Here is a 27,780-nt window from a genome sequence, read left to right as displayed (position 1 = left end):
GTCGAGGATGTGGGGAAAAAGGTACACTCATACATTGCTGGTGGGGCTGCAAATTAGGGCAGGCACTCTGGAAAGCAGTGTGTAGATTCCTCAGAAAGCTTGGAATGGACCCACCATTTGACCCAGCTATCCCACTCCTTGGACTATACCCAAAGGACTTAAAATCAGCATACTACAGAGATACAGCCACATCAATGTTCATAGCTGCTTAATTCACAATAGCCAGACTGTGGAACCAACCTAGATGTCCCTCAATTGATGAATGGATAAAGAAACTGTGGTGTATATATATATACAATGGAATATTACTCAGGTATAAAGAATAATAAAACTATGGCATTTGCAGGCAAATGGATGAAATTGGAGAATATCATGCTAAGTGAGATAAGCCAATCTCAAAAAACCAAAGGACAAATGATCTCGCTGATAAGCGGGTGATGACACATAATGGGGGATGGGAGGGGGGCAAGAATGGAGGAAGGAGGGACTGTATAGAGGGAAAAGAGGGGTGGGAGGGGTGGGGGGGAGGAAAAAATAACAGAATGAATCAAACACCATTACCCTGTGTAGATGTATGATTACAAAAATGGTATGCCTTTACTTCATGTACAGAGAAACAACATGTATCCCATTTGTTTATAATAAAAATAAATTTTAAAATAAAAAAAAAAGAATCAGAGTAAATAGGATTGTCAGATAAAATTGAGGACACTGAATAATCTTTCTTTCTTCAGCATAAAGGAGAGTTTATTGGAGGAATATATGCTTAGAGGGTGCAGTGAAGACAGAACAAAGGCTTCTACCCTGGTATCTGAGGGGGTCTGGGCTAATAAGCCTTCTTGAGTTATTTGCTTTTGACAGGTTTTGTCATAGGAGTGGCTTATGCCAACCAGAGATGATTGACAGATTTTCTATCTTGCCCATAATCTTACTGCACATGTGCCAAAAGTTCATTTTTTTGTTTTGCTGTAGACAATGAGACACAAGTAATATGCATGGGATTTTAAATAGGGGTTTCCCCTGATTTGGTTACTCTAGGTCAAATGTGGGTCTCTGTGCATGTTTCTTGGGATGGTTGGGCAATCTTCTGAAAAATAGGATCTTGCTGTTGATACTTCAGGGATGTTGGCTCTTTTGACAATGCAAGGTTTGGGAATTAAAGGCAGGTCTTTAGGTTCACATCTTTTGTGCTAATGGAGGAGGATCTTGCCTTCTGAATCAGGGACCCTATTCGTTCCTGCCTAATTCTCCACTGAGAGGCATTGCCCTGAAATTCCTAGAGGGGTGATGAGGGCAGAAGTTCAGTCTTTTGAATCTTCTTCCTGCTGGATTGAATGATGTCCCTGCTAACTTTGTGTCCTGACTCTTTTCTATATATAGGATTTTCCCAAGCCCTGAAAATGGATGTCCAACTGGCCTAAGGGTACAGTGAGTGGTGGGAATGGGAGAAAATTACTCTGAAGCTACCATCTGGAGGTGGATAGTCTACAGATAGGATGAAACAAAACAAAAAGAAGGCTACAAGCAGAAAGACCAACACATAGAACTAAGAAGCATGAGGGAGTCAGGTGTGTGAGGATCCATGAAAACCTCCTCCATCCCACCAGGAGTAAACCTAGCAAGAGTGGTTGTGGTTATGTTGCCAACTTGGGTCATCAATTTGACCCAATAGGTGAGGGGCCTGGTGTCGTCCTGGGGTATAAGGAAGCATGGGGAGGTTCCAGATGGGTACAGTGTGATTATGAGAAGCTCCATCCTGGCAGAAAAAAGCAAGAATATGCACAGGTGGTAAGAATAACAAGAGGAAGTGACAGCAATGTTACTACCCCGATTAAATGATGTCTAAAGGCCTGTGCATCAACATTAATCCAGGAGGCTGGATCAGCCTCTCTGGGTTGTTTGTGAAACAATGGTTTTAGATCTTTACCAGTTTACAACTGTAGGATAGAGTGGTTTCTGTTATGGTTGGAGCCAATCTTGGCTTAAGCCTGGACATGTGGACCCAGGAGGGCATCTACAGAACTTGGCTGCCTTCAGTGTGGTGAGGAAGACCAGCCTGCTGATTGTTTTGCACTATTGTCTCACCTCCGTCTCTGGTGAATCTGAGAAAGAACCACAATGTATCAGTCAGGGTTCTAGGACCTGAAGCTGAATAGTACTGCAAAGGCTGTCTGCCAGCTGGAGAGCTGCAGAAAGCAGGAAATGCTCAGCCCAAGGCGCTGGAGCCTCAGAACAAGAGGGGTCAATCATGTAGCCCCAGTTCAGAATGAAGGTCTGGAAACTCCCTGGAGAGTCATTTGTGAGAGTCCAATATGATAGAGGGAAGGAGTTGGAATTTTATATCCTCAGGTGATTGCACAACCATCAAAATATCCATTCAAGGTCATTCGAGGTTGCATCTGCAGCTGCTACCTTGTTTTGCCAACTTTTGTTCAATCCAGTTGCCCAAATAATATTTCAAATACAGAAACTAGTAAATATTTTCATAAAAGTATATCTCAATTATTGCAAGATATATATTTATAAAAAGATTATTTTGTTTATGTAAAATTTCTATTAAACCTAGTGTTATATTTAATAAACAAGACAAAAAGTACGATAGCCCATTATATTCATATCCTTAGACAAATAACAAATAATTTCTAAGAGGCTACTTATAATGCAAATTAACTATGAATTCTCTGATTTTATGTTCTAAAAGAATTAATCCTAATAATACAAGACGAATATATTCTCGTCTGAATATTCTGGAACATGCAGTTTGTCCTTGCTAGGAAACCTTATTTGTCAGTTTAGAAATAGAATTTTTTCAAAAAACATTTTCCATCACAGAGGAAAGTAAATAGAGATTAGACAGCCTCCACCATGCCATGTATTTGTGTGTATAGCCTTGTAAAATAAAATGCCTACAGATTTGAGGGATTTTCATCCATATAATTGATAAAGGATGAAGGAAAGAAGAAATTTAATATCAACCAATTTTTGCTTCTTTGTTTTTTAAATGCCATTCATTATTAGAGCATTACAATTAAGACTAGTAGTTGGGTTCATCCTTCCAAAATCATATATGCATACCTCCATAACTGTTTAATGAAGGAGCAGCTCTCTTTATCCAGTTGAAAGGTGTAGGCACACTGGACACCTTACATCATTTCTTTTTTGGATCTTCTTCCTTTTCTCTCTTTAGAAAGTCTTAGGACAGGTTTGATGTTCCTCAACCCAATATGCTAGTCATGGAGAAAACGTATTTGGTGATAAATGACTCCCAGAGAGATGATTACAGATTAATACAGTGAGATGTGTTCAGGCAGACAAAAGGGTGTGCCCTTTGGTGCACTCTTCCATGATGTCAATCACCTTCATAACAAATCTGCAACCTGGGTGATGTTACTGTTCCCATTACATAGTGTCACTGGCTCTTTGCAGTTCCATAATCCATGGATATTTGTCACCGCCTGCAGCAACAACTTGCATCGGTCTTATGGGTGGTGGAGTGGAAACTGAGGCACTTCTATCTTTCTCTTTGGTGCACTGCTTTCTTGCTTGTTTATAGAGGATAGAGGAAATGAGTTTTACTTGCTTTGAGAGGAGAGAGAGAGACCCCGCTTATCAGAGAGAAAGAAACTTTGCTTAAGAGAAACTTTGAAAGAAAGACAGGCTTTTCTCCGTTCCACGATCTGCCTTCCGCTGCTGCCCCTACTCGCTGCTGTGTTCTTTCTTCTGGCATTTTTGCTAATGGCTGCTGTGGCGTGTCTTCTCTGGCTACTGCCGCATGTGTATCCTTCTCCTGCTTTTCTGCTAATGGCTGCTGTGGTGTGTCTTCTTCTCTGGCTACTGCCACGCCGCGTGTCTTCTGCTACTGCTTTTCTGGTAATGGCTGCTGTGTCTCTGTCTCGCTCTGCCTACGCTTATATCACCTCCAGGACGCGGAGAGCAGGGCCACACCTCTTACGCACAGATTAGGCAAGATGCTCGGAGCAGGCAATTAGTGCTTGAGAAAACATGTGTATACGTTGTGTGCGTGGATGAGAAAATCACCTGAGTGTGCTTATGTCAATTAACCTCCTCGCTGCCGATGTGATCAGGCGCCATCCTGGTGCCACCAACATGGCACAGCCCCTGACAACGTAGATGAGAATGTCCAGGCAGACTGAGCTTCTTGTTATTCAGATTCCATCACAATGGCAGGAGCAGGAGTGCTTCCAGTCTGCATGGGAACTTCCATAAGCAAAACTATTTGAGGGGTGTTTATTTTAGGAAAAGAACACTTTATGAGTGTTTCTCATGCCCTTATAAGGAACATGGAGAAGGTCTGAAGAACTCAGTGTCCCTCATTCCTCAGTGCTCTGAGCTCCAGAGTCAATTCTCATCCAATCAAGAGGGGAGCTGATAGGGTTCTATGTCTGCCTTCCCAGCTGTGCAGGTGTACTGCATGTAGGTATCATTTCCCATTGGCCCAGATGTGGTACCAGGCAACATGACAGTATGTTTCTCATCTTAATTGAGTAAGTGGTAGGTATTTGATTGAAGTAGAATGAAGGCAATATGGAAAATATCAAGTGAGAGTTGACTACCCTTCCATCACCTTTGATCAGGTGGGTTTCAGAGTCAGCTCAGTGGCTGATGATCAACAACAAACCTGAGGAGGGCTTACAGAAACTTAAAAAAGCTGCATGGGTGAATGGAATGGAGACTTCTGCAGACACTCTAACCATGGAGGTGAGTAGGATGGGAGGTGATTATGAGACAGAGAAGACATAGCCTGACATGCTATTAAATGGTTTCCAAAGAGGCAATATGCTGTCACTGAAAAGCCTGGACACAGACATTTTTTTCAGAGGAGCCAAGGAGCCCCAATTTGTTCTTCCTTTTGCTCTTCAAATTCAATACATATATCTCCCACCTCAGGATTTTATTCTTTTTTTTTTTTCCCATGACTTTTTTTTAATGGTGATGTGAAGGTAGAAAGTCAACTTCTGACAGTCTCAGACACTGGCTTAAAGACCATTTAGCCAAAAAAGAAGGAAGCCCCCAACACAAGTTATCCACTAGGGATAAGGTTATGGCTGAATGTGTCCCCAGAGTTCACGCATTAGAAACTTAATCTCCACTGCAATGGTGTTGAGAGGTAGGGCCTGGGAGGGGCGAACAGGTCACAGGACTCTGCCACCACGAGAGGGTGGACATCATCACGGGAGTGGACTCGTTTTAAAACCAGGCTCAGTCCTCTTTGGCTCTCCCTCGGCATGTGACGCAGCACCGAGGCCCTCCGCAGATGCCCCTCACCCTGGCCTTCCCGGCCTCCAGACCTGGGAGACACAAAGCACTGTCCATTGAGAATCACCCAGTCCGTGGTGGTCTGTAGGCAACACAGAACAGATTAAGACAGCAGGCGACGGTGAGTGAAATGGTTCCCACCATTCAAGATGCCATTAATTTTCCCAAGTCATTTCTTTTTCCAAGTGTCCCATTGTCCCCAACAAAGAGAGAAGAAAAAAAAAAACAAAAACAACAACAAAAAAAGCATCAAATTGGTTAAGGTTATTAAAAAAAAAAAAAAAAAAAACTGCCCATAACTTGAACTTGAAGCCCCATAACCTCTAAAATATAGAGCACAATTTTAATTGCTTTCTTGATTTAAAACAAACTTCTATAAAATATAACACTGTCTACATTGTAGAGATGATTTCTTCTTATCTGAGGAAATGAACTGCTGAGTTAGAATACAGTGGTCTTTAAATGGTTGCAAATTTCACTTATCAAAAGGTAGTCAACTACAGTGCCAGCTTTCCAAATCCAAATTCATTCTTCACGTAGACTCTCTTGCATCTGTTCTTGATCTTTAGGGAGAAGGTAAAAGTCCACATCTAGTTCTGGGCTGCAGTTCCCGCGGCTCTTCTCATCTGAAGCTCTTCTGCTGCTGCATCAGGCCCACGTTCTCATAGACTCTGGCATTGTCTTCTCTCATTCTGCAGGATGAAGCAAAAGGGGCATGTACAAACACAGGCACGCTGCGTGCTCACATGGTGCCTGCGCAGCACACGCTACCCCCTGTGGGAACACCCGGGTGTGCTGCAGACACCTTCTAGCCACCAGAGCAGACGTTCTCTGCACAGGGCGGCGTTGGGGTGCAAGGCAGCAGGGGTTCTGGTCGCCACTCATCTGGTTCGCTAGGGAATATTTAATGTTCGTGCCCTTTCCTCTTGCTTTTCTGCTCCTCCTCAATCCTGCGCTGTAGTGTCTCGATGTAATGCTGGACGGCCATGTAGATAAACCGGTACTGCGCTTCTGTCTGCACCATCCCTGACCTCTGAGATCGCACCATCTGAATGGTTTTGGGGACGTCAATGTCGCAGTCGACACCTTTCTCTCTGATGATGTCAATAAGGATATCAATCACAATGAATGTCCCTGTCCGGCCAATTCCAGCACTGCAGTGAACCACCACGGGGCCGGCGTCCATGATGCTCTCCTGCTTGTGGTGGACTTCTTCCAGGAAGTCCAGCACACCCCCGGGGTCGCTGGGCACGCCGTGGTCTGGTCAGGTCCGAAAGTGGTACGCCAGACGGTTCTCTCTGTATTCCCTTGTCCAACCTTGGAGAGCTTCAGTTCTCTTAGCGTGTAGTCATGAGCAGCACTCTTCTTGACGTTCCTGACATGCATGACCCCATATGCTTTCAGAGCATACTCGTCAGGCCAGTACTTGACACATTTGCTCTTTCCTCTCTCTACTTCTTTCATTGTCATAACGATCACTCGGGAGTTCTCTTGGAACACCATCTGCCAAAAGTCGTTCACTGTGTTTTGCAGGCAGCCTTGGGTGGCAATGTAACTCTTTTTGGGCTTTGAATTGTTGCACTTGGTTTCAAATTCAGGCATGATGATGTTTGCGTTAATGTAATCGGAGACGGGCTCGTTGGGATTGCCATCGTGGAGGACAACCCGGGTATGATCAAAGGGAAGGATGTTTTTATATCTATTTTTGTTTTTATTTTCTTGCCTCTGACCCTCTTTTCGACTGTAGAGAAGTTTGCATTCCTGTTGTTGTAGTGTCTCAAACTCTTCCCAAAACCCTTGTTTGACTTTGTCCGTGGTCTCAGCTAATTTGCTTAGTTCTTGAACTCGGCTCTCTATTTCAGCAGCATTAATCCGAGTGGTGTTGAGAGGCTGCTTGAGTTGTAGTACTGTGCCCAATGTTTCCACCATAGGATTCTTCTTGTAATGCTCCACCAGATCTGTCAAAGAATCAAACCGTTCTCCTCCACCTACATCATATTTCAGTTCCTGACAGCGAATCATGACATGGGTCACTTTGGACTTGCCATCATTGCTCTCCCCTTTGTCATCACCAGTGCGGACGGAGACAACAAAATCTCCTGGGTGGCTCTGGCTCTCTCGAACAAGAAAGCTCCCATGTTTTCCCTTCTCAGTTAATAACTTCTCTGCTTCTTTCCCAGAGAGGTGACCATGAAACCACCTTTCAGAGGTGGGATCTGCACAGTTCAGGGGATACTTGAGCTCGATAACATCTCCATTTTTCTCCTTCAGTTGTCCATGGTGCTCCATGTAATACTGCACCAGTTCAGCCAGAGTGGCAAACTTCTCCCCTCCATACAGGTCATAGTAGTCTCCAGTGTTCTGAATCTTGATGTGGGTGACAGCTCCATTTCTTCTAAAATAGTTCATTGGAAAGGGGGAGCAAAAAATAAATGACGAGCTATCCTAACAGAGAGGGTGAAGTCTCCAGGGTTACTTTTACTGGGTCTTGCCAAAAAGCTGCCATCAACTCCTCGTGTCAACAGTAGATTTTCGGCCTCCACGCCAGTGATATTTGGGTGAAACCATCTCGGTGATGTCATGTTCCTCCCGCCCTCCGGCTCCGCGACGGACCCGCTCCTTGCTCAGGCTCCGCTGGGCCCGGTCACATCGGGCTGGCCCGAGGGAGGCCCTCTTGGGACCGGACGGGGGGCAGAGCCAGCCGGCTGCGCGCGGACCCCCCTCCAGGCCTGGGGATCCCGGAGACTGTGCAGCCGCCCCCCCAACGCTGCTCGCTCCTCCTCCAGGATTTTATTCTTTATATTTGATTATTATTTAAATTGACAGATAACATTGTATATTTTTATCTTTGCAATGTGGTGTTTTGAAGTACATGTACAGGATTGAATGATTAAATCTGTCCAATTAATAGACACATTACTTAACATATTTTTGCAGAGAGAACAAATAACATATACTTTACATTTTTAAAAGACTACAATATATTGTCAATGATCCTACAATAGTTATGGGAACTTTGACTCAGTTGATTTGTTTTATTCCTCTACTGGCTCCTGAATGTCACCTTTCTTGGCTTGCCAATGCATGGATCTGTGCCTTTTGTCCTCATTCCCCTATCTTCCTTTCTTACTTGTACTTCCTTTGTGAGCAAGTTCCATGACTTCCCATGACAATAGTTTGATAGATAGAAGACAGAAACGTTAACAGTTTCTGTCTTCAAAGTGATCACCCACCCTCACCAGGTCAGTGGATTTGATAAAGCCCCTGACTTGTCAAGTAAGGGAGCAAAGTGAATTTCCAGGTGAGAAAACTTCTTCAAAGTTGGGGTAGAACTAGCCATGTTTAAACATTCAGGGTATGTTTTTTTGCAGTTGAGTCCAGTCAAATGACTTCAGAAGGGCAAGGTCAGTGAAGTCATGGTAAATATTTAACTCCAACATTCAAAGATTTGGAAAAATCCTCGACTCCAGAATTGTGGGAATCATTACTTTCTGTGGTTTGTTAAACTCCACCAGAGTCTATTTACACTTAACATGATGGTCTCAACAGGCTCATAAATCATTTAAAAATTTAACAAAGAGGTCTTGAAAACCTGTAGGAGCTGTCTACACCTAGGACACCTTTGTGGGCAAGACTGAAGAGCTTAGACTGCTTTAGGCTTTTCTCCAAAGCATGGTGTGATCATTGGCATAGAATAGCTGTTACAGAGAAAGATGCTTTTTTAAAACAAGAAGAACCAGCAAACCCCACTTGAATATGTGCCACTTCCTCCCATGTAAGGGTTACCAGGAAGAACACACTTGGAAAGGTCCCAATGACAGCTAGCATTGCCCACCTAATTATCTCTGGAAGCTCCACTCGTTTCTGTTAGCTCATCAAAAGTGAGTATCTGGTACCAAATTAAGTCATCATGCCCTGATGTTTTGCTCTGGTATTGGAAGGACATGAAGGCCACTCTCAGGCATGGCAGCCTTCATCTGACATGGATTTAAGGTCTTCTTGAAACCAATTCTTATAATACCACAGTAAAAATGGTCAGTGATCATGGGTTTATGTTTGGGATGTAGAGCACCTCCCCATGATTGCCTCTCTAACACAAGCATAAATCCTGTATTCTGCTAATGAAACTAGGGCTAGAAAGTGTAAGTCCATTCCTGATGGTGTAGAATTCCTCATTCATGGGAGGAAGTCCCATTTTCAGAATTCCCTTTGTATGGAAATGTTTGAATTGACCATTGGAGTATTATTGCATTTGTGGAGGAAGCATGACAATGGAGTTAATATTTCTGAATAACAAATGAATTAATAAGTAGAAGTGTTCTGCTAGAAATAGTTTGACATGCATGTTTATCACCTAGTAAATGGCCTAGAAAATGTTTGGGAGAAACACATGGTTACTTTGTTGTATTTCCTACTTCTCATGGTCCTGTTTCTTTTATTTTTTCTTCTTCTTTCAATGACAAGGAAATGGAGTTATAGCAATATCCGTCACCTTGCACAGGGTATACAGCTGGTAAGTGGCAAAGCCAATGTAGTACTTCAGTATAAAACCAAGTCTGAGTTTAAATCAAATTAAAGCAAGATTCCCCTGATTCCAAACTCAAGTTAATTCCAGGTTCCTCTTTCATGGAGACACAACATGCAAGATATTCTCCAATCTAGGAAAACTCAAAAACTAAAATAAAATAAAAAATAATTTTTGGGGAAATAACTTTTCTTCCTGAGACAGGAAATCTGTATTCCTACTATTGGTAACTAGTTGAGAAAAATATTCCACCACCCATACTTCTATTCCCTCTGGTATGAATGGGGCTTTGAATTGTAATCTTACTAAATCATCTTTTGGTTTCCTTTCTCATATATATCTCTAACATACACACTCTGTTCAATGATATACAGTCCTCTCCAGTTCCTGCTTAATATATCCTCATTTCGCAATTGTCCTGAGGTTCCTAGAACTTCCAAGTTCATTTATCACACTGTCTCGTCCAGCGAGTACAATGAAGACTCGGCTCTCAGATGAAGTTTTTTGTTGTTTTTTTTTTTTTTTCTTTTTTTTTTATTGTAAACAAATGGGATACACGTTGTTTCTCCGTTTGTACAAGATGAAGTTTTAAGGTCTTTATTTTTATGGGAGAGCTTCTGAGCCGAGTGCCTGGTTCTTCTTCCTCCTCCACTGCTGCTGTCTTCTTCTTCTTCCTCTCATCATGCAGCTCTCTCTCTCTCCTTCTTTTCTCTCGTGCAGCTGCTGCTTCTCTCTTCTTCCTCTCTCTTCGTGCCGCCGCTGCCTCTCTTCTTCTTCTCTCATCATGCAGCTGCTGCCTGCCTGCCTCTTTATGGGATATAACAGCCAATCACCTTAACGGGTCAGGCGTTTGGCTCTTGGAGACTTAATGGTGTGTAATGAGGACATGTACTGATCATGAGCTAAGCATGGATGCGGAGGAGATCAGACAGCCAATAGAAAGCACCTCCTTAAAGTTGTTTTTCTTTGCGGTTGGGCTTCTTGGCACCTTCTTAGGGCAAGGCCAGCTACTACTGTGGGCCCTACAGGGCAGCGGTCTCCAACATCTCTCCCTTTCTGTTTTATTAATGGGCTTAGGGTCAGGTCATCATGATAGCTCATGTGGCGAGCACCATCCTTACCTGTCATTGGAATTCTGACCTCCAGGTGTCAGAACCCTGTCTTAGGTTGGTATGGGCCTCCATGAGCCTATCTGTGACTCTGGATCCCCGGGATCATGCCTGTCTTAGGTTGCATAACAGCAGAACATATTCTTACCGGTCATTGGTATCTCACCCATCTTGGGATGAGGACCTGACTTAGGTTGAAATATGTCTCTGTTTGCTTACCCGTCATTGGCTACCAATCCAGCATATTTAGCCACACCTGGGGAGATGTGCCAGTTTCAAGCGCCATAAGTGCCATTTTGATGGTCTGACATTCTCCCTGTTGCTGGCGTCTTACGTGCATAAGGCATCAGATCATTAGTCCAAATCCCAGTACCATAAGTATTCCAAGAGCCATGATGTCTGCCCATGTTTTAGTCTCTAATCCTAATTGAGTGGTAAGTTTATCAGGAGTATAAGATCAGTTATGCCAGCCTTTAAGTGAGCATCGATAACCTTTTGTGTTTGTAAAACTGAGGTGGCTCTTTCACCTATATTATTGACAGCTTGTGCTGTTGGTATTGTAGTAGCTAATGCTGTCGCTGCTGCCACAGCTGCAGCAGCAGACACAGCCACCGCTGTAACCACTGCTGCTGTAATGCTGAAGTCTCTTTTGTTTCTAGACAAAATCATAGGCAGCTCTTCATCAGTTATGGAGACTGGTAGAGGCAAGAAAGTAGGAACACGCATAATCACTGCAACAGAAAACTAGGAGGCATTCCAACATTGTGAAAGGAAACAAGTTACATTAGCATCAGGACAATTTAGGACAGTAGTACCATGGTTAGTTAATAGAAACATGAAAGGGGGTGACACACAAACTGGAGTGGGAGGAAAGGTTATGCTTCCACTACAGGTAAGAGACTGAGTAGCAGATAGGAAAGAAGAATTGCCCCAATTAGAGAAGTTCCACTGGCACAATTTATGTTCCGCTCCCAGAAGGCTGAAAAATGACTGTATATTAGTATATCCTTTTGTGTTAGAAAGCCAGAAGCCAGAAGCCAGTTATCATAAGGATTGACACGTTTCATTCCTAAGTGAACATCATCCTGGTAAAGAAAAAGATGTAGTATTAAAAGAATGGTCTGTGAATCAAAGGGAATTGCAGGCAATCCTGTCAAAGCATTGGTACTAAAAATAGGTGGAAGAATAGAAGAGATATTAGTTAATGGTAAAGGATGATGATGTCTTAGATGCGGGTCTTGTTAATCTCTCTGGGATCCAGACTGGTGTTTTTTCACCCTGTGGGAAAACACATATGGAGCCTCAACTCCCGAATAACACTGGATCCAGGCCTCTCCATTGTCCATTGAGTACATTCTTCCATTGTACAAGGACCTTTGGAGCTGCTGTAGGATTTTTGTTTCTATCTGCTGCTGTTTTTCCATCTTTGTCTAAATTTAGAATATTTAAAGTAAATAATGCTATGTTTAGTTTATCTTTAGGAGATCTGTATGTGTCTCCTATTCCCCCTTTTTGTTTATTTAAAACAGCCTTTAGTGTTTGATTGGCTCTTTCAATGATTCCTTGTCCCATAGGATTGTATGGAATTCCAGTGGAATGGGAAATATCAAAGGTACTTAAGAAATTTTTAAATGATGCAGAAATATATGCAGGCCCATTGTCTGTCTTATATTGTTTAGGCTTTCCCCAAGTTGCAAAGGCCTGTAAGCAATGTGATATTATGTCTTTTATTTTTTCTCCACTATGTAATGAAGCAAATATAATCCCTGAGTAGGTATCAATAGTTACAGGAACAAATTTGAGATTTCCAAACTCTGGAATATGTGTTGCATCCATTTGCCATAGATGGTTGGGCAATAAGCCTTTTGGATTAATGCTATTATTAGGTGAATTTATGTATGTTACACAATTATTACAGTTTTTTACAATGGTTTGGGCTTGTTCTTTGGTTATATTGAATTTTATTTGTAAGGTTTTAGAATTTACATGAAAGTTACTATAGAAGTTTTGTGCTTCTTCTATTATAGAAAAAACATGAGGATCCCTTGTGGCTAGATCAGCTATATTATTGCCCTGTGTTAACGGACCTAGCAAGTCTGTGTGAGCTCTTAAATGTCCTATGTAGAATGGCTCTGTTCTACTCCAAATGAGTTTTTGTAATGCTAAGAGTATGTGGGATATGGTGGAATTTTTGTTGATTAAACAGGCGTCTTCCAGTTGTTGAACTGCATTAACAGCGTAATGGCTATCCGACAGAATATTTACAGGAACTTTATGAAAATATTTTAATGTTTGTTCTATTGTTAATAATTCTATTTGCTGTGTGGAAGCCTTTGGAAAAAGAAATGTTTGTACCTTGTCTTTATGAAAATATGCTCCAGTACCATTATTGGAACCATCAGTAAACACTACCACTGCTTGTCTTATAGGTTCCCTTTTTGTAATTTTTATTTGAATCACAGGAATTCTTAGATAAAATTGTATATATGGATGTTTTGGATAATGATTGTCAAATTGGGAAGCAGTTGTGAACATAAGAATTGCCCAATCATTGTTATTATTGCTTAAGTAAGAAATTTGTTCTGAATTATATGGGGTTATTATCTTGTCTGGAGATTTTCCAGACTATGATGGCTGATTTTAATGCCTTGAATATTATTTGTGCCATTGCTTCAGGATAAGAAACTATTGTTTTTCCTGGAGAGTAGGGTAAATGTATCCACATTAAAGGTCCTTGTTGCCAGAGGACTCCTGTAGGGACTAATTTATTTGGAAGTACTATGAGTGATAGAGATGCTGACAGATCTATACGATCAACCTGTGCCTCGTTAGTTTTTTCTGTACTACATCTAGGGTTTTTCTAGCTTCCTCTATAAGTTTTCTGGGTGAAGAAGGATGAGCATCTCCCTTTAAGATATTAAATAATGGTCCTAAATCTTGAGTAGTTAATCTAAGGTAAGGCCTTATCCAATTAATATCACCTAATAACCTTTGAAAATCATTTAAGGTATTAAGATGGTCGAGTCTAAGAGAAGTTTTTAGGGGTGTAATGATTGTGCTGTTTATTTTAGTGCCTAAAAATTCTTGAACTTGTTGTCTTTGTATCTTTTCAGGTGCTATGATAAGTCCTCTTGTCTTTAAATGACTGATTAGATCAGTAAATACCTTATCTAGTATTGTTTGTTCTGGGTGGCAAATTAATACATCATCCATATAATGGTATATAATCATATCTGGGTACTTATTTCTGATTGGTATTAAAGCACTATTTATGTAAATTTGACATATGGTTGGACTATTGGCCATCCCTTGGGGTAGGACTTTCCATTCATATCTGGCATCAGGCTGTCCATGATTAATGGAGGGAACCGTAAAAGTGAACTTTTCTATGTCATCAGGGTGGAGAGGAATAGAGAAAAAAACAATCCTTTATATCTAATATTATTGATTTCCAGTCCTTTGGTAATGCTGATAAGACTGGTAGGCCCAACTGAATTGGCCCCATGGATTGCATTACGGCATTGATGGCTCTTAGGTCATGTAATAATCTCCATTTACCTGTTTTCTTTTTTATAACAAATATGGGGGTATTCCAAGGTGATGTGGAGGGCCTTATATGCCCTGCCTCTTAGGAATTTGTTCTTGTACTAATTCCTGGGCTGCTTTAAGTTTTTCTGTATTTAGGGGCCACTGAGGGACCCAGATTGGTTTTTCTATATTCCATTTTATTTTAATTATTTCATCAGTGGCCCTGAGGAAAAACCCAATCCCTGTCCATCACCTTTTTGTTTAATTGATATTGATTCCGTTATGCCTTGTTCATTGTTTTCTAAGCCCTTTTCCCGCTCGTGCCCTTGTTTTTTCATTATGTTTTGTGCTTGTTCACTGTATATTCCTTCTGTGGTTATTTTCATCCCCATTTGAGTTAAAATATCTCTACCCCATAGTGTCACTGGGATTTGTTCTAAGACATGTGGTTGGAAAAGTCCTTCTTGACCTTCTGGGCTTTTCCATTGTAGCCACATGGAGCTCTTTTTTTGGTTCTGTGGCAATACCTAATCCTCTCAATGTTTGATTTGCCTTTTGTGTGGGCCAATCCTTTGGCCAGTCTTTTTCTGCTATGATACTTGTGTCTGCTCCCGTGTCTAACAATTCATTTATAATTTTTCCTTTTACAATTAACTCTAACATAGGTCTGTTTTTTAGTTCCATAGTAAGGCAGGCCAAATCGATACCTGTAGATCCCATACCCTTATCTCCCCTAAAATGTTGTTGTGACAGGAATGAGCCATGAAGACTAGGTAGTATACAAAGCTGAGCTATTCGGTCTCCCGGAGAAATGGAAATAATGCCCTGAGGTGATGAAGCAAGCACTTTAATTTCTCCTGTATAATCTTGATCTATGACTCCTGGAACTATCATTAATCCTTTGAGTGCACTGGAGCTTCTGCCTAATAATAGTCCCATGGTGTTCTCAGGTAGGAGACCCTTAAAGTCAACAGGTATGACTTGTACTCCCATTTCTGGCGTTAGTATTGCTCTGGTGGTAGAACAGAGGTCCAGTCCTGCACTTCCTGGTGTTGCTCTCCTTGGTCTGTTACTGGATAATGTGTCCTGGCCACTTTTTGAATCACCCCATACATTGTGCCGGGCCCTGGGGTTGTGGGCCCCGTCCCTCATTTTTTGAGCTTCCACAAGGAGGGATAGGGTTACCATCTACATCTATCATAGATCTACATTCACTAGCCCAATGATATCCCTTTCTACATCTTGGGCAGATTCCAGGTTTAGGCCTTCTCTGGGGTCTGTCTTGCTATTTTAACTGGGGACATTGTTTTTTAAAGTGTCCTTGCTGTTTACAATAGAAACATGGTCCTGGGGGTCCTCCTCTCTTAAGGTTTAGTCCTTGCATTCCTTGTGTTCTTTTTTTCTGTTCCTCTTTTTTGACTATCCTCTCTAGTTCCTCTTCTGAAAGTTCTTCCTCATCCGAGGAACTTCCTCTTTTTGATAATCTTTCAGAGGTTCTGGATCGTTCTTCTTTTGTCTCCTCTAAAATGTCTTCTCCTTTTTCTAGCATATCTTTAAACGTTGGCCTCGGGTTAGTTAAGCACCCGTGAATCAACGTCCAAATTGCGCTTGTGCTCACCGGCAATGGTTCTACTTTCTCCCTCTTTCTTAGATCCTCTCCTAAGGGATCCCACTGTGGTATATTTAAGAGTCCCTCATCTAAAAACCATGGCGCAGCTTCCTCTATTGTTCTGAGGAAAAGCCTCATAGTCTTTGTTTTTAGAGGTGTTCCATTTGCTTTTGATAAGTCTGTAAGCAGACCCTCCATTCTGATCCGTAATGTTTCACCACCCATTTTCTAAAGCTTTAAATGCTAACCACACTACAATGCTAAGCCACACTAAAACAACTAAAAACAATAGTGCTCTGCAACAATACAATACAACCAAAGACATGAACTCTTGACAAACAACATACACACAAAATCTTATTATTTTAATACCTGGCCAGTCCACTGGAGGTTACTTTACCCAGCTCCCTGTACCTGGGCCCTCTTCGACCCAGCTCCACTGGGGGTTACTTTACCCAGCTCCCTGTACCTGGGGGTTACTTTACCCAGCTCCCTGTATACTGCTTTAACCTTTCTTAACTTATTTTACTTGACTTGTTTAGTTTTAACAACTGTTTTACCTGGATATTACTTACCTCTTTTATGGTGGTGCGAGGAGTCCCGGGTTTCGGCACCACTTGTCTCGTCCAGAGAGTACAATGAAGACTCAGCTCTCAGATGAAGTTTTAAGGTCTTTATTTTTATGGGAGAGCTTCTGAGCCGAGTGCCTGGTTCTTCTTCCTCCTCCACCACCGATGTCTTCTTTTTCTTCTTCCTCTCATCATGCAGCTCTCTCTCTCCTTCTTTTCTCTCACACAGCTGCTGCTTCTCTCTTCTTCCTCTCTTGTCCTGCTGCCGCTGCCTCTCTTCTTCTTCTCTTGTCATGCAGCTGCTGCCTGCCTGCCTCTTTATGGGATATAACAGCCAATCACCTTAACGGGTCAGGCATTTGGCTCGTGAAGACTTAATGGTGGGTAATGAGGACATGTACTGATCACGAGCTAAGCACGGACACGGAGGAGATCAGCCAGCCAATAGAAAGCACTTCCTTAATGTTGTTTTTCTTTGCGGTTGGGCTTCTTGGTGCCATCTTAGGGTGAGGCCAGCTACTACTGTGGGCCCTACAGGGCTGCGGTCTCCAACATCACACCACTTCTATGCCTGCCATGTTTCAATGTCTGTATTTTGACTAGATAGCATACTCATTGACCGAACACTCTGTGTGTGCCCAGTGCTTCCCCAATACCCTTTCTTTTCTGACAACTGAACAAGATGTTGTCTCTGTTACTATTGAAGGCTGTGAGATCCACCATGAAGGAGGAACTGCAGGCAGCACAGAAAAAAACCTTCTCTGTGTTACTTGTTCCACACAAGCAACCTGATTAAATGGATCTGTCTTCTGTTCTTGGTGAGGTAGGCTTCACACAATGCCTAGGAAAGTAGTGGAGAAGGAGTGTATTTCTTATTTCAATGTGTACAATATCTGGTGATCACAGCTTTGGAGACAAAAGGGGAGGAGGATATAGAGAGCATTTCTATGGCTGGGGGTAGTCAAAGTGTGATGGAAAGGCTGGCACAGGACCATTGCACAGTGAGAAGTTCTATTCATCATATCACACTGCTAGGTTTACACTGGAGAATTGTGCTGCACACTTCAATCCTTACAGTATTTTTCTCTGCATTTCATCATTGTTTGCTTTTGTTTTAATGGAGGTATAATGAAAGAGTGAGTTGCAAGAGCAGAAAAAAACTTGAAAATGCTAAAGATCTATCCTGTATTCTCACAATATGCCTTGCATCTCCCCAAACTAAACATTGCTGATGGTCTACATATGTTTTAATATAATTGTAAAATAATCACCTGCAAGCAAATATTCCAAAAAAGAGATATCTCTGTATATTTTAACACCAACAAATGACTCATCAAGACTGGCTCACTATTACCATCATCTAAGGATTAACCCTCATGACATGTGTCTTTCCTGTTTGTTTGCTGCAGATTTGCAATAGTGCTGCCCACTTTTGGACTTTTCCTGCACCTGCAGCACGTGGGAACCAATGTTTTCCTGGTTCAGACTCTCCTTGGTGCAGTCAGCATCCCAACCAATTATGTTTCTATTTGGACACTGAATACAAGGACCGTCAAAGAAGTCTATTCTTTTTCATGTCCATGATGGGAATCTATTTCCTGATCATCATATTCATGCCTGAAGGTGAGGAAATAGCACAGTGTAAAAAAGGAACTATCTTCCCCACTTTCCTGAGGAGTTTTCCAGATGAACATATAGGAATCCAAAGAATTGGGTTCAAATGTTCTCTGAAACCTATTGAGCATTTAGGACATTCTGCCATTGAATTGGTAGGAAAACAGCCAAAGGTCAGTAAAGTTGGCTGAGAGATGGGATTGTCTTCATTATGGTCAAGAAGTACCTGGAAATTGGGGCCTCTGAGGCTTGAGTTTCTCTAGGTCAGAATACATCATTTCCTCATTGGAGAAGAACATTTCCTTGCAAACATATAGGTCTAGACTCATCATTATGAGCTAATACATGCACACTGTCTGTCACTTCCTGTGCCGAGCTCTGACTTACTACTCCACCCTCAGTGACAATTTATCCCAAACTCTATGTGTCCCCAAATGAGTCTCATCTTAAGTAACCTGAAAAGCAACCCTACTTTTGGGAGTCATCTTGACATGAGGAAACAATCCCTGGTGGTGAAGTAGAGAAGAGGTGTATAGCAGTTACAACATATCAATCCCATGATTTGCTCAGCTACTTGTATTGTAATGTGTTTTACAAAATCCCACATTGGTGGGCTGCGTTCCTCTCTATATATCTCTTTGGTTCCATGGACTTAACCCAGTGACACTTTACAACTGAGTCACATACCCACTTGCTTCATTTTTGTACTGGGACTTGCTAATTACTTTGGGCTTCTCAAAGTTGCTGAGTCTAGATGTGAACTCTTGGTCCTCCTGCATTAACTCCTGAGAAGCTGGGATTACAGGAGTGCATCTTTACTCCTGGCTATATGCTCCACTTCTCTTGAAAGGGAACAGTAATGTCAGTTTCTTGCCCTGGAACAAAACCCAATCCAAGGCTTAAGCCTCTCATGAGATTTTCTTTTAATTGAGTTGAAAACTGATTCTATGAATTGTTCCTTCAGTGGTTTCCAAAGTCTGATATATTTTACATTCGAGAAGTTCTTAATTTTGAGTTTTGAAACATTGCTCAAGATCAGGATACATTCCAGCTTGTTCATTTATATATAATTCCTGTCCTTTTGTGACTCTCTTCTACAATCTTTACCCCATGCCAATACTGTGCACAGACCATTTTGTGAAATTATTTGAGTGCCAGGGTGAGTCTGATACCCATCACTAATTTCCACGCAACAGTCACACCTTCCACAGGAGGTGTAGAGGAGACACTGGACAGAAAAAGAAAGTGAAGTCCTCCTGCATTCAGCATCTTTTCTCCTTCCTTGAAAAGTCTTAGAGAGGCAAGAAGACTGAATACAATTATTCAGAACCTTTTATTCACCATCAATAAAACTGTGCAGAAAAGTCTTATCTCTCAGTCAAAAATTTTACCTCTATGCAGTTTCTCCACAGTATATTTTTACCTTGTGAAGATCTCCAATAAGGGTGTTTTCCATTCATAATTTGGGTTGTAATTCTCCTATTTCCTGTCTCCTGGGTCTTCTTCTTTCCAGAAATGCAGACCATGCATATAATTTTGACAACTTTGGGAGGAGGACTTTCTTTTGCCTCTGTTTCCTGTTCTGTTACCTTTTCAAATGAACTGCTCCCCACCGTCATCAGGTAAAAATTCTCCTAGGTTCCCTGTCAGGGTTAAAACATCCCTTATCAAAGCTCAATGACTTATCAAAGGAAGAAAACAAGAGTAATGATGGTAATGATAACAATTATAGCCAGAATTTACCCAATGTTAGCTTTTTCCAGAGAATTTTAGGTGTGCTAATATACCACTAATGTACATCTCATGGATTCCTTGGAGTCAACTAAATTAGAGATTCTATTGTGCAATTCACAATAGCCAAGTTATGGATCAACCCCAGGTGTCTATCAACAGATGAATGAATAAAGAAAATATGCTACATATACACACTGGAGTGTATGCAGCCATATAGAAGACCAAAATTATGCCACTTGCAGGTGAATGGATGGAATTGTAGAAGACCATGCTGAGTGAAATAAACCAGACTCAGAAACTCAAGGGTTGAATGTTTTATTTATGTGGAAGGTAGAAAGTTAGAAAGAGCATGAATTTTCATTAAAAGAGAAGGTAGTCCTCTAGAGTAGATAATGGGGATTGGAGGGGAGGAACTGTACAATGAACTTGACCAAATTATGTTCATATACAAATTTATCACAATGAATCTCATTTGGTATAATTATAATGTACCAATGCAGAAAATAATGCATAATAAATAAAATAAATGAGTAACAATATTTTAAATGTTAAAACATCATAGTAATCTGTGAACTTGAGAATAATTGCTATCCAACCAAACAAAATTTGAGCAAGTCATCAATCTTCACATGCCTTAGCATACCCCTTGTTGTCTCACATAATTAATGCAAAATGCTGACAAAAACCCCATGTGCATTATCCCCAGATTAATTTTGCATTTTTTTTTTTTGTTGTTGTTGTATTTTGTGCTCCAGAGCAACAGGTTTAGGAATCATTGGAGTTTGCAATTACATGGGGGCAGCCCTGGGGCCTCTGTTGATGATCCTGGAGACATATGCAGCACCCCTTCCCTGGGTCATCTATGGAGCCTCCTGCACCCTTGCAGGTCTTACGATCTTGCTCCTTCCAGAAACCAGGAATCAGCCTCTGCCTGATTCCCTCCAATATATAGAAAATGAGTGAGTGAACTGTCTCAGTGTCCTTTAAAGGTTTTATGTGCCATGGGTCTGAGATGGAAGACAGATTCCCCTGGACTCACTGTATCTTTTACAAGCTGAGGCCTACATTCTTTCTGGTAGTTAGTGCTCTTTGTTTAGTAAAAGCAATATTCTTTCACCAGCAATCTCAGAATCCCCTTGAAGATCTCCAGAGCATACAAACCATGTCTACCCAGCCTGCATCTGTAGTTTCCATGGTAAATGGTACAAAATTAGGTCTCCCCTGTGTTCCTGATCACAGTGAGACACTGGCTTCGGAGGGTATTTCACACCCAAGACCAATATTAATGCAAATCTCACCGCCTTCTCCTACTATTCTGTATCCTACTGAGTGCTGAGAGATTTTTATCACTGTAACTTCTTATAGGCTGGAGGTTTTCCCTGTTCATGGAAGAACCCAGGGGAAATCAATACAGGATGAGGACCCTTTCCACAGGTGACAATATATCTAAAGAAAGAGGCTTCATGTGTTGCCATGAGACTCAGACCATTCAGTTTTCACTCAGAATGAAAGTGTTCACAAAACAGCAAAATGCAATAATAAATAAAGTTATTTAATAATGATGGAAGTTTGAGGAAAGTTTTTAAACTTTTGTGTACTTCCCTGGTGCTTTCAAAGACTCCTTTGGAGAATGACATGATACCCAAGAGGACAGTAGAAATGATCAAAGCTGCTTTCCAAATACTCCCAGGAGGTGTTTTCTTTTACTTCACATGATTTGGTCAGCTATCATGTTTTTTTTTTTTTTTTTTTTTTTTTTTTTTTTTTTTTTTTTAACCAAGGTTGGTTGAGGAAGGATCAACTTGCTCAAAAGAATGCTGGAGATACCTTGTTTCTCTATGTCCTTTTATGTTTGTGTTTATTTCATTGTGGTTTTACCATATCTGTTCTAGGGGGAAAGTCTCCAGAGAAGTGAAGCAGGAAGAGCTCTCCATCAAAGTGACACAGTTCTAAGGAATTACAGAAATTGGGTACTGATCAAAGAGGAAGGAAAAGAAAGAAATATCAAGATCACTCTTGGACTGTAGAAGAAGAATATTTAAATAAATAAGTTCCTTGAACCCCATTTAAAATTGTGGTACTAATTTTTTGTGTACAAGATTCATTATGAATCACAAGAAGTTCACAGAAACTATAATACCTTAAAATTCATGACAGAATATTTACATAGTTGTAGATACCTACAATGTTTCTGGTTAGGGGGACAGAAATACCTTAACCATTTTTTTTCTGAATTGAAAGGTAGAGTATTTAATGGGATGATTACAATGAAGAATCCCATATGCTTGAAACATCTTGAAACCTATTTCCAAACATATCTAATAACTGATACTAGTATATGAGTCAGCTTTCTGCTTGGCAACAAAATCTTTGCTGTAAATGACTTAAGTCAAGGAGAGATTTATATTGGCAAACAGATTCAGAAGTTTCTTTCCATGGTTACTTGACCTTGTTTCCCCTGGGCCTATGGAAAGGGAAAATATTATGGTGGGAAGTTCACGGTGGAACAAACCTGCTCACCTCATTGAAAACAAGAAGTAGAGAGGGGAGGGTACCTGGGTCTCAATAACCCTTCAAGTCACACTCCTAGTGACTTAATCACTCCAACTGCATATGACCTCCTGCAGTTTCTATCACCTCATAATCACACCACCAGCTGGTGACCAAGCCTATAACACATAATTCTTTGGGGGACACTTTAGATCCAAATTCTAACTTTCTGCCCCCAGTTCCCAATACTTCATGTTTGTCCCACAGTACAAAAATTATTGAGTCCCTCTCTGAGGACCCATACTCTTAATAGATCAACATTTCTCTGAGTCCAAAATCTCCTCTTAGTCTCAGGGCACACCCTTAGCTGTGAGTCCCTATTTTAAAAAGGTTTAAACTTCCAAAATACAGTGGTGCAACAGACAAAGGGTACACACTCCTATTCCAAATGTGGGAATAGGTCCCTAGAAAGGAGAGATGACCTCCAGCATGAGAACATCAGGGCTATGGATGTTAGCTGGGATTAAAACAGAGGAAGGTTGGAGCAGCACAAGCACTCCTTGTCCTCTATTGCAACTAGCAATGCAATTAGTCAGATGGGAACGTTGACAAGTTATGTGGTACTTTTCCCTGGTTCTATTTACTTTTATATTTCCAAAAATTAAAACATAAGACCTTTGTACACAGGCCTGCAGGCCATAACAAAGAGCCACTTTACAGCTCTCGTTGACATAGTCAGTTAGGAAATTTCCAGTACAATTGATGAAATACAATTGGCTATCAAATGCCATAGATCTCTTTGCATGCCACCACAAGTGAAGGTCAGAGTATTACTAACAAATCTTGCAGAAGTCATAATTTCTGATGTGGGTGCCTCTTGTCAAATCTATGAGACCAATCTAGAACATGTCCACTGTTGCCAAAAACATTAAGTCATACACACAAAATATTGGCAGAGCCCACCTATTTAAGAAAGACACCCAATATTTTGGTAGAATATTAGGGCAATAAGGTATTGGTAGATGCTCTGTGGGAAACATGGTTATGTCATTGGGGAGTCCCATTTTTAACTGTCTGGACAAAAAATCTCAAATCCCAGAGGCCAGTGATACTGGCTATCCTGGTTTACCCATATGTTGTCTTCTTTTCTGGGATCACTTTTAAACAGCCAGTATTTTTTGTAGAACCAACATATATGTAGGCTCCCACTATATCCAGTACAATTAAAACCAATTTTATGAATAGGGGCAAAATGTTTATCTGAAAACCTCCCATCATGTGTGTATTACTAGTAAATACTGGAATGGATTCCACAGTCTACATGGGTGCACTAGAGGTGGAAATGGGAAATAAGCTCAAGAAGTTTCACCATGATCCCTGCTTACCTAACAGCTCAGTAAAACCAGCATAGGCACAAGCATGGTGGCTAGAACTTTAATACCTCCCTGCTGTTTGACCATGTGCCCAGCCTATTGCATGAGGTACTTCATTTGTCTGAAGTATGGCTGTGATCCTCCATGGTGATGATGAACAGCACACTCAGGTATCCAGATAGGATGAGTTGCAGCTTCTGGAAAGACACATGCATGGCCTCTACCCCACATTACAACTGGATCTGGTCCATTCCATGCCCTGTTTATAAATCTCTCTTTCAAACTAAGCCTGATATGCCTACTGTGGTGGGAGTCATGTGTCACTCTGTAGCAGTGCAATCCTTAGGGTCAAAATTCAAACAATTTAAAACAAAGAGAGCAGGGTTTAAACAATGTTGTGCTATTCTATCTCCCCCTTTTTACTTTTTAATTGTAACTTAAGGGGTAAGTGAGCCCATCGTATAATGTCCTGGTCTTAGGGATAATAAGGAACATCAGTTCAGTGATCAACATGATATTCATCACAATACTCTCAAAGAGAAGACCTGGGATAAGCTGGAACATTATCAGCTTTTATTTAAAGAGGATGGCCCAGCACTGTAAAAAGTAGCTAAATAGTGAGAAATGACTTGATGGATACATTCTAATTGGCCATTAAAATTGGCAAAATCCACCTGCAAAGCATGTGAGAATTGTCAAGGTCAAGTTGTTGTGGAACTGAAAGGGATACCACATTGAAGGGGGCTCAGCTCCCTTCTATTACTTGACTTCTGTATTACTTGACTTCTATCTCTAATAATATGCTGAGCAATGAGATCATGAAATGGGGTCAGTATAAGTACTACAAGTCAGGCTTACACCTTATCTGTCCTATAGGTGACAGCCTATTACCTCAAAGTAACTTAGGCTGTTATATTAGAAGTTGTACTTTTGTAAGGCACTAACAGATTTCAGTTATAAATTTTACAAGGAAACTGCAAAATGAGATTAACAAGAATAAAACCTTCTTAGTTTGTATAATAGCTATGAACCAGGATACAGTTTTTTATAATCCCAAATCTTTAAACTTTAATTAGAGCAACACCAACTTGGTAAAATATTCTCTTAAAACTTATATTTTAAAGACTCATATAATCGGAAGCTATGAATGCATCCATTATGCACAGAAGCCAGTAACAGTACCACAATTACAGTTTTTGTTCTTTCCTTATTGGTGTATTTTTTCATTTTCTATTCATGAAGTTTAGCTTTAAATGAAAAATTTAGACTCTGTAATGTAGTGTAATTTAAAATAACAGTTGTGTAAGCAGTGCTGTACAAGCTTTAATTTATTAAAGACTAGTTTTTCTGAATAATAAAATTTAACAGACATAAACATTATCCTGATTAGATACAAGGAGATTCATGTTTTAAGAGATCCTCATGAACTTAACACACAGAGGATAAAATGTTTGCTTATATCAGTACATTATTATTTGATATATGGGGAAAGGATCAGTTTAACTCTCCTCTCCCAGCCTTTCTTCAGGAATTCTAATTAGCATGGTTCCCTACCTTTTAGATTGTGTATAACTTCCCTAGGAGTTTGACTATCCCCACCTGAAATGTAACAGATGTCTGCAAAAGAGCCATTTCCTTTTACCTGATTCTGTAAACAATGCTCCATGCCAGAGATCCTGTGCAAAGCTCAATTCAGTCTCATAGATTAGGAATTGTTCTTTTGAAAGAGGAAAAAGGCTTAAATAACTTTAACTGGTTATACTACATACATATAACCCATTTAGTTACACACAAACTATTTGATATTTAAATTTCACATATATTTTGTAACTTACTTAGACATTTCACAACTTTTTACGTTACCACAAAAAACACTTTCTCATTCAGAAAAAAATTCTTTTTCCTTCTACTTTCCATATTAAAATATATTTTCATGCATAGAACACCTTTATCATTTTTTCTCTTAATACCTTCTGTAAATTTACATTCTGATATAATCCTTGTGAAAGATTTGCATTTAGACAAATTACTTCCTTTTAATAAAAATTTACATTCTGAAACAATCCTTATAAAATTTCTGAATTTAGAGAAATCACTCTATTTTAAAAAGATGAAATACTTTTATACTCTTATAGTACTTTAATTAAAAGAATTAAAACCTCTTGTACTCTTTGTACATAAAATTTTACATGAAGGAATCTTAACTCTTAGTAACTTTGTTTTTAAGAGAGACACAGAAACAAAGTAATCTCAAACTTTTTCATATACCAACTTACAAAAACACACTTAATGTAAATATGTTACATTATGGAATTCAGGAAATCAAGAATACATGATCCTATGTTCAGTAGTTGATGTTTTTGCAATTTAACTGTATGTGAACCAGATGTCTCCTTAATAGACAATGTTTATGAGTAATCCCATTGATGTTGATAGTAAATCTAATTTACTCTTTTTAACAGTAAAAGCCAAGATATGAAACAGGTGGAGTTTACAGTATTCTTCATCTCTTCCCTGTTGAAGCAAAATCCTAGAAGCAATGGATATTACATTTTATTGAAACCAACACTTTGTTATCTCACCATCTCGAAAAACTTGTGTTAGTAATTTTAAAGATATCTTCTATGTTTTTGAATTTGAATCATCTTCTTTTGAAGTCACATGAACGAAAAGATATTTGGATCCATTTCATTCTTTTTTCATATTTTCAAAACTGTTAATTACCAAATAAAGTAAGTGAGTAAATGACAACTCTTGTTAGACAGCAAATGCACCTTATTGATTTAAAGGTGGAAAATCAAGAAGTATAAACACATTCACCTTGTAAACAGTTGTAGAGTAAGTTTATGCCATTTAGAAACATTCATTATAGAAAAAAGATTTATAAATCAATTTACACAATGTCAAAAAATTAATGTTTAGTGCCAACATCAACTATAAATTACTAAGGAGAAAAATCCATCCTCTATTCTTCTGTTTTTGCTTCAAAATCTATGTCTTCTGCTCCTTGCCTTTTTAATTCATGATCACTCAGTTATCTATATGCCAAATTTGACACCATGTATATGATATATGGGCACAAGCACATACATAGACAAAATTGCAAAGTGCACAGTTGTGCACACATAAAACAGACATAAAACAAAGGATCTTATCACTTTTTGTAAGTGGAGCTCTACAGGTTGGAAGCCATATTACAGATGTTTATTGAAGCCTCTATTAGATGTAATCTGTTAGAAATTAAAATAGATTCTATCAGTCTTTTACACTATGACATAAATATAAGGGTATTCATATACAGTTAGAAATGCCAGGTGTAAAATCCAGCAGTCATGGTGGACACTGAAATCAAAGGTTTCAGGTAACCAGCTTCTCATCATTGATGCCTATTGATTTATTCCCAACACCACCATGTCCATGTCCTTTTCAGGATTTAGTAAGAGGAAGATTTTTAATGTAATTTTGAGTCAATCCTTGAAAAATTAGCCTGAAAACAAGGACAGAGTGTAACACCCTCTATAGTTAGGTAAAATAAGACTGATACAAAAAATACATTAATTTAGGTGTGCAAGAACAAATGTAAATTTACAATGAAATCATGAGCTCAAAAATTCAGAATTAAAAAAAAACAGTTTTTTTTTTTTTAAATTGCATAGCAGTAATGCTTTAGAAAAAGGGCATGTAGAATATCTTTATCACAACAAAGTTTACTTTTAGCAGAGTTTAGAGTCAGTTTACATGTTAAAAAAATGAGAGAGCCTGTAAAGTTCTCAGAAAATTTGTAGGAAAAGAAAGTTGTACATTTTGAATCTTTCCACTTTTATCCCTGTGTAGTAGCATTAGGGAGAAACTTGGTAAGAAAATAACATGGTAGTGTGAAAGGATAGGCTGCCAATGCTGAAGCACCTTGGATTTAAAAGTGGCCATTTTATCCTTTTGTCTTAATGGATTC

At 40.0% G+C, this 27,780-nt stretch overlaps 1 protein-coding gene, 2 long non-coding RNA genes and 1 pseudogene across 4 annotated transcripts in view; 2 read left to right on the top strand and 2 right to left on the bottom strand.

Moving 5' to 3' along the window:
* Positions 1–21,993, top strand: part of LOC306638809 (organic anion transporter 7-like) — a 285,976-nt gene extending 263,983 nt beyond the window's left edge. The window contains exon 10 of the mRNA XM_079102179.1: positions 21,858–21,993. Coding sequence (XP_078958305.1) covers positions 21,858–21,918 — 61 coding nt within the window. The 3' untranslated portion in view covers positions 21,919–21,993. The remainder of the gene's footprint in view (positions 1–21,857) is intronic.
* LOC306638855 overlaps positions 1–27,780 on the bottom strand; it is a 147,442-nt gene that overhangs the window by 60,931 nt on the left and 58,731 nt on the right. The window lies entirely within an intron of this gene.
* LOC306638854 lies at positions 4,139–18,150 on the top strand. Its single transcript, XR_013757569.1, has 3 exons — positions 4,139–4,719; positions 17,324–17,440; positions 18,027–18,150. It is a non-coding gene; the product is annotated as an uncharacterized lncRNA (long non-coding RNA).
* LOC306638851 (tyrosine-protein phosphatase non-receptor type 11-like) lies at positions 4,926–8,033 on the bottom strand (annotated as a pseudogene). Its single transcript has 2 exons — positions 6,108–8,033; positions 4,926–5,969 (listed from the first exon to the last, which is right to left on the bottom strand). The product of its transcript is annotated as a tyrosine-protein phosphatase non-receptor type 11-like (transcript).

Source organism: Sciurus vulgaris (genome assembly GCF_902686455.1).
Source record: "Sciurus vulgaris genome assembly, chromosome: 11".
Classification (NCBI taxonomy): domain Eukaryota; kingdom Metazoa; phylum Chordata; class Mammalia; order Rodentia; family Sciuridae; genus Sciurus; species Sciurus vulgaris.
The sequence above is the reverse complement of the archived record's forward strand: the minus strand, read 5'-3'. Positions and strand labels throughout refer to the sequence as shown.